Here is a 9,726-nt window from a genome sequence, read left to right as displayed (position 1 = left end):
GTCTGCACCTTTGGCCAGAACCGAGGAAATTCAGCATCAAGGGAGCACAGGGACAGCCTACATGTCCTTCCTCCCAGGTGACCTGGCTCAGGGCAACAGTCGAAGCACTGAGCAGCTGTCCCGTGTGCACATTAACGTGTTGTGCCCCTTAGTGCTGGTTGCGAGGGGGTCTGGAAGGTGTCGGGGAGGGGCACAGGGAAGCTCCTCTGAGAAGCTCTTTCCCAGAAAGGTGACATCGTGGTGTAGCCACCGTTGTTGGCACATACCCACTGGCTGCCCGCCCCGCCTTGGCCGCCTGTCTTGGGCGCGTCTCTGCCCCCCGGGATTGACGCCCTCCCAGGTGGGGGGGTGGTGGTGGTTGGGGAGGTTCCCTGAGGCGAGGCTCTCCCTCCCCGCAGGCAACTCCAGCCTGGTGTACGCCATCATCCGGAAGCGCAGCGTCTTCCACCAGCTGGCCAGCCTGCCCGCCGACCCGCCCGCCATCCAGAAGGCTCTGCAGCGGCGCCGGCGGGCACCGGAGCCCCTGTCCCGCAGCGGCTCGCAGGAAGGCACCTCCATGGAGGGCTCGCGCCCAGCTGCCCCCGCCGAGCCGGGCACTCTCAAGACCAGCTTAGTGGCCACCCCAGGTCTGGCGGGGCTGGCGTGGGGCGGGGCGTGTGGGTCCTGGCGCGGCCGGGGGAATGGGCGGGGTCTCTGGGAAGGCGCATGGCCTAAGTCGGGAAACTGAGGAGATGGGATGGGAGGGCGATGGGGGCGGAGGTATTAGGGGACCCAGGAGGGAAGCTTCGAGGGGGTCCGGGAGCACTGGGCACAGGGGTGGGGGGCATTGCATCTCTGAAGTGGGTGGAGGAAAGTGGAAGCTCCAGGAGCCCTGGGCAGGTGACCTCACACCCACCTGGGCCCCCCTAGGCATTGACAAGCTGACGGAGAAGTCCCAGGTGTCCGAGGATGGCACCTTGCGGTCTCTGGAGCCTGCGTCTCAGCAGAGCTCAGCAGATGGCTGCCCAGCTGAAGAGGTGAGGGACAGGGGCTCCTGGAGTGGGGTGAAGCCAGGCGTTCCCTTTGTCCCCAGCATCTGTGGGATTGACCTGGCCAGGGCACTCTGGGGTCACCTGCAGCAGAGGGGCAGACACCCAGCTGACTCTCTGGGAAGGAGGCTTTGATGGACTCTTCCCTTGTTTACTGGTCACAGGCTCAAGCCCTTGGCCTTCAGACTCCTCATCCATCAGCCTTATCTGAGCCTGGGCTGGCCTTTACCCTAAATCTGTCACTGGACTGGGCTGGGTCGGGCAGGGCCGGGGGCCCAGGGCAAAGGGTGCTGGGCTGGGCTGGGCTGTCCCCTCAGTTGAACTGAGCACCCTCATACACATGGGCCAGTGGGGAGACCTCATGGCCCTCCCGGGCTCCGGGCTGTGGGAGGGACTGGGAAGAGGGGCTGCTTCTCTGCCTGCTTCCCCTACCCCATGCCCACTCCCTCCATTCCTCACTCCGTTCCTTCCCGGGACCAGGAGCCTGGCCAGGTGTGGCGGGAGCAGCGGCGACTGTCCAGCGCATCAGCCAGTGGGCAGTGGAGCCCAACGTCCGAGTGGGTGAGGGTTTGGGCAGGCGGCACCCAGGCGGGGGCTAGGCCAGGTGCCTAGGAGCAGCTCAGTAAAGGCTTGATGGGCATGCGTCCAAGTCTAAGGACTGGCCTGGGAGCCAGGCTCGGGGTCAGTCCTTGTCGGGTGACCTCTCTGACTGTCGCTTCCTGTCTCCAGCAGAGTTAAGCGTCAGTTGTCCACAGCTCTTAGTAACTCTTTCTAGTTCTTCCCTGAATCACTTGCCTAGTCCCTTACATGTCTCCCAAGATCACCACAAATGGCACTTGCATGGGGATAATAATCGTCCCTACCTGCTGTGCCTTCCTGAGTCTCCGAGGAGGTGGTTTCTGGCACACAGTATGTGCTCGAGGCGAGGCTGCGGCTCTCGTCAGGAAAAATAATTCCTGTCGTGGGCAGCGCCCTGTGCCAGGCCCTCCTGGAGAGCCTGCAGTTCTGCATCAGGGGTCAGGTTGTCCCATAGCCTCCGGGGGCTGCTTTCCCAGCCCCAGCACCCCGGCTCCTCCCCGCAGGTCCTCTCCTGGAAGTCGAAGTTGCCGCTGCAGACCATCATGCGGCTGCTCCAGGTGCTGGTCCCCCAGGTGGAGAAGATCTGCATTGACAAGTGAGGCTGGGGGCGGGGTGGACTCTGAGGAGGGGCCCATCCAGGCTCGGGCGAGGTGAGGCCGGGAGCCTTGGGGGCCCCCGGTGAGCACCGTGCTCCCCTCGACCTTCATGGCGGGCTTCCTCCCTCCCTGGCAGGGGCCTGACGGATGAGTCGGAGATCCTGAGGTTCCTGCAGCATGGCACCCTGGTGGGGCTGCTGCCCGTGCCCCACCCCATCCTCATCCGCAAGTACCAGGCCAACTCGGGCACGGCCATGTGGTTCCGCACCTACATGTGGGGCGTCATTTATCTGAGGTGGGCCCCGCGGGGGGCAGGGCAGGTACCAGCCTGGTGGGTCCGGCGTCCTCTTGGAGGTGTGTCTGACGGGGTTCAGCGTGGGCCTTGGCCCTGGGTCCCACCATCGTAGTTTGGTTAGTGTCAAGACAGTCGACCAGGTGGCCCCGTCTGGTGGAGGCTGGGCATCCATTGCCCAGGGCGGGACACCAAGGTGGGAGGAGTCTGGGCTTTCCCACCGCTCGGCGTCTCCCTGGTCTTTTCTGTGGGGCCTCCCAGCACCCGATGACAGCCTACTCCCTCCCCAGGAACGTGGATCCACCCGTGTGGTATGACACCGACGTGAAGCTGTTTGAGATCCAGCGGGTGTGAGGATGGAAGCCTGCCAGGGGAGCGGGGGTGGGGGCCCTGGTCCCCCACCCCCAAGATTCCTCCCGACCCACCGTCCGTCCGTTCTGAGCTTTAAGTTACTGTGATCAGGGCTGGGGGCTGGCAGAGTGGCCGAGGCCTGTGTGGCAGGCCTCGGAGGCCCCTTGTGGCTAGGACAGTGGGAACTGGCTCTGACCTTTCTCGAGCTCTCCCCCGCCTCCAGGAGCCTCCGGTCCCCAGGCCTGCAGGCCCGAGCCAGAGCCCCCACCTCACTCTGCTCTTTCTCCAGACTGACCCTCAACTCCTGCGCTGTCCACCCCCGGAGGCCACCAGGTCACTCTGCCCTAACAGGTTGCCCAAGAGAGAGCCACGGACTGTCCCTCGAGGTGCTGGGCAGGGTGAGGGGAGCCAGTCCCAGCCTCCTAACTAGGGCGATGGCAGTCAGGGCCCATGGAAGGAAGGTGTGTGACCAGTCTGCTGGAGGAGGAGGCTAGGGGTGGCCGACTGCAGAAGCCAGGCTGGGGAACCCCACATGTTTAGGGGCTTGGAGTGGGGTATCGCAGGTCCACTGCTATGTTCTCCCAGGTCAGTGGAGAGAGCCCGGCTCCCCCTTTTCTGGTAACAGGAGCAAATGGAACGAGGAGGGGACAAGGTTCGGTCCTCTCTGCCCGCACCCACACTACTGGTCAGGTGGTGGGGCCAGCATGCCACCCCTCCGTCCTCCCCGCCGTCCACCTGGCTCTGGCCTCTGGCTCTCCCTCACCCCACCTGTGTCAGTACAATCTTTGCTCTGTACAATCGGCCTCTGTACACAATAAATCCCCCTCTCTACTCCCTGGCTCTTTGTGCTTGGAGGGGGGTGTCCGGCCATGGCTCTTGTCATCAGGGGATCTGGGGACTCTGCCTCAGTGCCTAACTGCGAACCTGCGTTTGTCACTTTCTTGGTAAGGGGATGGAGATTCGGACTCTGCACAGGAGAGGCGAGAGGCCCACCTCCCAGCCTTCTGTACAGCCCCCGGGGGCTCTGCTGGCCCCAGGCAGCCACGGGGTGCGGCTGGGGGTGGGGAGTCCCTGGCACCTCGACCCTGTGCTTGCCAGTGCCCAGCTTCATGGGGAGGGGCCAGGAGGCATGCAAAGACTGCCTGCAGGCTCGGGCCAGTGTCCCTGGGTGTCACCCTGGGCCTCACCCTGGACCGAGCCCGCTGTTTGCACTGGGCTCAGGAAGATGGAGGGGCTGCCCTTTCCGCCTGATGGCTCAGAGGATCTGGCAGGCCTGGGGACCCAGCAGCCAGAGGCCACAGCCTCCGTGGTGAGCCAGCTCCCGAAAGTCACCTGAGGCTCTGTGTCGGAGAGATGGGGTGCTGGGGGATTCGGGAACCCTGGCCCCTCTCTTCTCACCTCCTTCCATGGGTCAGACAAGGCAAGGGCTGGTTTAGACCCCTCCTGGCCCAGAAACAGAACCATCCCAGCCCCACAGCCTTGCCCGGGAGGAGCGTCCCTTCCCACCATACCCAGAGTGGCAGTTCTGTCCCTGGGGACAAATGCCACGAAGCCCGAATGTAATCAATCAAACAAACAGAGTTTATGGCAGTAGGAGAGAGCTGTTGAACCCTGCTTGGCAGCTAATTAATGAGCTCATTAGGCTGTGGGGGGTGGTGGGGGGAGAGAAGGGCAGGGCTGCCTGCCCAGCTGTGAGCTTCCAGGATGCCCTGGGCAGCGCTTGAAACCTGCACCCTTCCCCCAGCAAGAAGCAGGCCCCAGAGGCCTGGCTGGGTAGGAGTGCCCCTCTCCAAAGTCCCTAGACTCAGTCATTCAGGGATGGCCCTCCCGGAATAGCTGTGGGGTCTTCCTGGGTGCACGCTGGGCTGTATCGCTGTGGTGGTGAGCAGGGGCAGGCATGTGCCCGGTCCTGGGCGTGGGCATCAGAAGCTCAGTGTCCAGGTTTTGCCCTTTGTCTTGGGCTGTGAACTGTGGCCCCCCCACCCCCGCCCAGCCTAATGAAGCTCTGTGGAAGGGGAAACTTTGGGGGAACCCCGGCTGCCCTAGGCCCCCCTGGAATGGTGCATCTGCTCAGAGACTCTGGACTACATTTTTTCCAGCCTTGGCACTTTGGGGTTCTGCCAGGAATGGGTTCCTTGGGCAGCCTCAGGCCCCCAAGTAGACCTCCACCAGCCCCCCAACAGAGTGCATGCGGTAGAAGACCCCCAGGGGCAGGCCGAAGTTGACGATGGTGAACCATGTCCGGTAGCCATAGAAATTCTTCTCCAGTCCGTTCTCAAACTCCGGGTGTATGCCGAATGCAGGCATCATCCACAGCTGGGGAGGAGAGGAAGGTGTTGGGTGGGGGAGGGGTGCTCCCATGCCCTCGGCACAGGGGGGGCAGGCCCGAGAACCCGCAGCGCCTCAGCATATCCCTCACCCTTGGGCTTTCAGAGCCAGCCCCTCTCCTCCCAAACCCCGCCTCACCCAGACCACAGCCACCTCCTCGGCTTGCCAGCCTGAACCCCAGATGGATCACGAGACCCCACGCAGCCACCACCGGTGGTACACTCTACTCTGTCAAGATGGGTTTCCTTGAGCCCTCATCTCTACCACCTTCTTCTGCTCCAGCTTCATTCTTCTGCTAGTCTCTGCCTGCTCCACCCTGTCCCCCGCCCTCTGTCCAAACTCTACTTATTTCTCAAGTCCCAGCTCAAACCTTTATGAAGCCTTCCTTGGCTTCTCCGAGCTCCTACTGTACTTTAGGGCGAATATATTACTTAAGCTCTGCCTGGACCAAGGTTTTTGACACCTGGGGTGTGTTTACAGCCAGTCATTACCCACATGAGCTCAAACAACCCTGAGCTGTGCTGGCACTGCCACTTACAGGCTGTGGGACCTCAGGCAGGTCAAACAACCTAAGCCTCAGCGTGATCATCTGTGAAATAGGGCCCATTGCATGGAATTTCTGTGACGATTCTGTGACAAGATGCGGAGCTATTGCCAGGTGAGGACCTGGGATCAAGCAGCCATTGTCAACACCTCTCACCGAAGATTCTTTAGGAAACCAGGCATGTTCTGATCTCTTCCTTTGACTAAACTCAGTGGATGATGAATTATTTGGTAATTCCCTAACTGGTCCCCCACCCCCCGCCCCGTATCACCCCAACTAGACAGGAAACTTCCCGAGGGTAGAAATCTTACACGTTTGTTTGTAAAGAGTGCTTAGCTATGTGCCTGGCACGTTCATTCATGCCAACATTCATGCCAGGCACCTTGCAGGGGGCTGGGAGACACTCTCTGCTCTCAAGCAGCATTTGGAAAGAGGCATGTGTCCTTGACAATCAAAGGGACAATCACCCTTGGGGCAGTTAATGTGCAGCGCATGTGCCCTGATCCTGGCGAGGACTTCTGGGGCCTCTTGGCCAGCTCTGCCCCTATGCCCCTAGCGTGTCACTCACTGTGATATTGCAGAGGATGAGGAAGAGCGAGATCTCCTTGAGCGCCCGCCGCTTCCAGTTGAGGTGGCTGTAGGAGCGCATGTAGGCCAGGGAGGCCCGCCGCAGGCCCTGGCCCAGCTCCAGCAGGGAGCCCCTGCGCTGTGCCTCCGCCTCCTGCTTTCCTGCCGGGGCCTCGGGGGCCACCTCCCAGAGCGGGCGCCGGTGCAGGCCCTCGATGATGAAGAGGTTCTGGGCCATGTGCTGCAGGATGAGCAGCAGGGAGTAAGCGAGGATGAGGTGGTTGAGCAGCTCGTGAGGGCGAGTGGCCACAATGGCCACCGTGGAGAAGTAAGCAATGCCCATCTGGCCCAGCGCCGCCCCCATCAGCAGCACCACGTCCAGGCTGCGGGTGGGGTTCTTGAGCGTGTCCAGCTCTCGCTCCTCCAGCCCGTGGATGGCCGTGCCCGCCAGGCACGCCAGGCTCATGGCAGGCAGCACGGCCGCGTAGTAGGCATAGTAGAGGGTGAAGTACTGGCGTGCGATGGTGGGGCCGCTGGCCTCGATCTGGAAGAGCACGAAGACACACACGCCTGCCACCAGTGCCAGCAGGCCCAGCAGCGGCCCGAAGACGGCCCCGTGCAGGTGGAAGGGCGGGGTGCTGGGGTGGGCGCTCGCATGGGGTGCCAGGCGGCGCCCCACGTTCTTCCACATGACGAAGAGCACGGCACAGCAGATGAGGCAGTACTCGGTGCTGAAGGGATAGAGCATCAGGTAGCCCTTCCGGAAGGCCTCGCACACAGTGACATTGAGACACAGGCAGGTGTTGGTGTCATTGCCTGGAAGGGGGCAGGGCAAGAGGTGACAGATGTTCAGGTGACCCCAGCTCTGAGGGAACCAGCTGCACGAATCAGTCCCGTTCACCCCCCGGAGTATGGCGGAGGTGGAAGGGACCTGGCCACCTATGTCGCAGGTATGGAAAGTGAGGCCCGGAGAGAGAAATAAGCAATCACAGGATGGTCATTCCTTTACAAAGGGATTCCGGCTTACATAAAGCATTTAATGCACAATGGCTTTGGGGCCTAATGTCACCTCTACAAATTATTTGGGGTACAGGGGGAAACCCTTAATGTTATATTGGGAGGATCAGGCTGCTACATCGGACCCCGTAACAGCTGCACTGTGGGGTATCAGATATCTCACCTTGAAAACGAGATGCCCTGCAAGGCACACAGACTCACTTGTGGAAGGCTGGTGCCAAAAGTGTTTAGCTGGAATCTAATCAAGGCTTTGGTCCATACTTCTAGTTTCAAGGAAAAGCAGGGGAGACGGAAGAAATTCAAATGCCACCACTAGGAAGCGACTTGACAAATCTCAATGTCATTTAGGGGAAAAAAAAAAAAGACGGAAGAGACAGAACAGCCAAATGCATTGAAAGTTCAAACAAACCATCGTAAAAGACATTTTACGGGCTGCTTGGAGGAAATTAACATAGATTGGTACAGAGGATGGGAATGATGTTAGGAAATTTTGTAAGAAATTATAATAGCATTGTGGTAATGTAGCAAAATATACTTATTTTAAAGAGATGTATACAGAAATGTTTTGGGATGGAATGCCACGATCTCAGTAGTGTCAATAATTCAGTAAAAAATTGAAGTAGGTATGGCAACATGTTAATCATTATTACATCTGGGTGATGGATAGATCTTGTTCTTCTACACATCAATATATTGGATTTTTTTTTTTTTTTAAGGCAATGCAACCCTTAGTTGACCTCACAGATTACAAGGACCTCGTCAGCTTACAATCCCTTATTTTTTTATTTTATTTTATTTTATTTTTTTACGCCTATAGCACCTAGTCTTCCCAGGTGGTCTCCCATCCAAGTACTAACCAGGCCCGACCCTGCTTAGCTTCTGAGATCAGGCTTGTTCAGGGTGGCATGACCATAGTCTGAATTTTTAAATAATAAAACAATCTATGGTGTCACTTGCGAAAAAAATTCTCCTTGCACAGCTCTTCTGAGAAATCTATCCAGAGTATAAAGAATGTGCACCGTGTACAGGTGTGCCATGATTTATGGGGTGGGTGTGTAAATGCATGGGTGTGCTGGAAAGGCTTGGCTGTTCACAGGTCAGGATGGTGATGCCAGCTTGGGGTGGGGGGACTGTATACATACAGGTGTGGCTGATGACAGCGATGTTCCCATGTCGGTTTGTGGGACATAACTTTGAAGGGGCAGGCTATGCAGATGAGGATTGGGCACATGGAACAATGCGGGGAGGTCTTTCTCGCCAGAAATCATCCCTCCCGACATGTCCAGGCACCTACAGTTGTATTAGGAAGACATTCCTTTTGGTACTGAAGGCTTTTTAGTACAAGTAAAAGGCAAATACCAGAGGTGGGGTGCCTACCTGGATTTATCACTGAATGGCTTAGTGACTAGCTTGCTGACATGAGCTGACAGCTAGATGGATGCCCGGAGCAGGGTTGCAGGGTGCCAGCACCTGATGGAGCAGGCACAGGATGGGGGCAGGGTGGGTACTATTGGCAAATGTTGGTTTTCTGTCTAGTCATGATCTGGCTTCTAGTGTTTGCTCCCCGCTCTGTAGACTCACTGAAGCTCACTCGTTTGAAGGAGCGGCGTGTGCGTGCGTGCGTGCGTGTGTGTGTGCGTGTGTGTGTGTGTGTGTGTGTGTATGCGTGCATTCGGGGGTGGGAGTCGTGGTCTCCTCTGTACCTGACAGCTTCTCCATGAGGGCACTGAGCTCCGTCTCGATCTCGCGGTGCATGGAGTCGTTGGTGACGGCCAGGACCCACACCAGCAGGTTGGTGGCCAGGGTCAGCATCAGGCCACATCTGGAGAAAATGCCACGCTCTGCCCACACAGCCTAGCCGGCTCCCTGGGTGCTTATCACTGCCTTTGGGGTGACTGCTCTCTCCCCAAACCAGATCCCATCTCACATTAGGACTTTAGGTAGACCTAGGGGCCACCTGAGACCATTCCCAGACTAAGCCGCAGCCCCAGGCAAGCTGTGGGGGGCAGGCAAGCTGTGGGGGGCAGGCAGCAGAGGGGACAGGAAGCCCCGGCAGTTGTTACAGGGAGGGAAGACGCCCCCACCTTACCTAGTGACGTTGGTCTGGATCTGAGCACAGTCCTTACAGTGTTTCCAGAGCACCCAAGTCTGCAGGGGACAGGGCCTTGAGCCGGAGGCAGGGGGGTGAGGGTGGACCGTGGAGTGCGCGCCCCAGCTGCTTGTGTGTATTTACAATGGAAGGGACAGTAAGGAAGCCTGAGTTGGAATCCTGGCTCTACTGTTTCCTCGCTGTGTGGCTCTGGGCCAGTGGTCAGATATCTCTGAGCCTCAGTCTCCTCAGCACTAAAATGGGACTGAAATGCCGGCCTCTCAGAGGATGCCCACTTATCGTGGAAATAAAAAAGATGATGTAAATGGACCTCC

The 9,726-nt window shown here is 58.9% G+C and overlaps 2 protein-coding genes and 1 pseudogene across 2 annotated transcripts in view; 1 reads left to right on the top strand and 2 right to left on the bottom strand.

The window, feature by feature from the left end:
• HID1 (HID1 domain containing) overlaps positions 1-3,677 on the top strand; it is a 17,480-nt gene extending 13,803 nt beyond the window's left edge. Inside the window, exons 13-18 of the mRNA XM_023531615.1 lie at positions 341-626; positions 910-1,016; positions 1,509-1,589; positions 2,111-2,202; positions 2,340-2,498; positions 2,786-3,677. Of these exons, the coding sequence (XP_023387383.1) occupies positions 341-626; positions 910-1,016; positions 1,509-1,589; positions 2,111-2,202; positions 2,340-2,498; positions 2,786-2,849 (789 nt within the window). The 3' untranslated portion in view covers positions 2,850-3,677. The remainder of the gene's footprint in view (positions 1-340; positions 627-909; positions 1,017-1,508; positions 1,590-2,110; positions 2,203-2,339; positions 2,499-2,785) is intronic.
• A 1,314-nt stretch (positions 3,678-4,991) lies between these two features.
• The window catches only part of OTOP3 (otopetrin 3), a 9,317-nt gene continuing 4,582 nt past the window's right edge, over positions 4,992-9,726 (bottom strand). Inside the window, exons 6-7 of the mRNA XM_011362061.1 lie at positions 6,287-7,101; positions 4,992-5,162 (exon numbers count right to left, since the gene is read on the bottom strand). Of these exons, the coding sequence (XP_011360363.1) occupies positions 4,992-5,162; positions 6,287-7,101 (986 nt within the window). The remainder of the gene's footprint in view (positions 5,163-6,286; positions 7,102-9,726) is intronic.
• On the bottom strand, positions 8,111-8,219 carry LOC111741077 (annotated as a pseudogene).

Source organism: Pteropus vampyrus, unplaced genomic scaffold (assembly GCF_000151845.1).
Source record: "Pteropus vampyrus isolate Shadow unplaced genomic scaffold, Pvam_2.0 Scaffold72, whole genome shotgun sequence".
Classification (NCBI taxonomy): Eukaryota; Metazoa; Chordata; class Mammalia; order Chiroptera; family Pteropodidae; genus Pteropus; species Pteropus vampyrus.
This window is presented reverse-complemented; position numbering and strand designations above follow the sequence as displayed.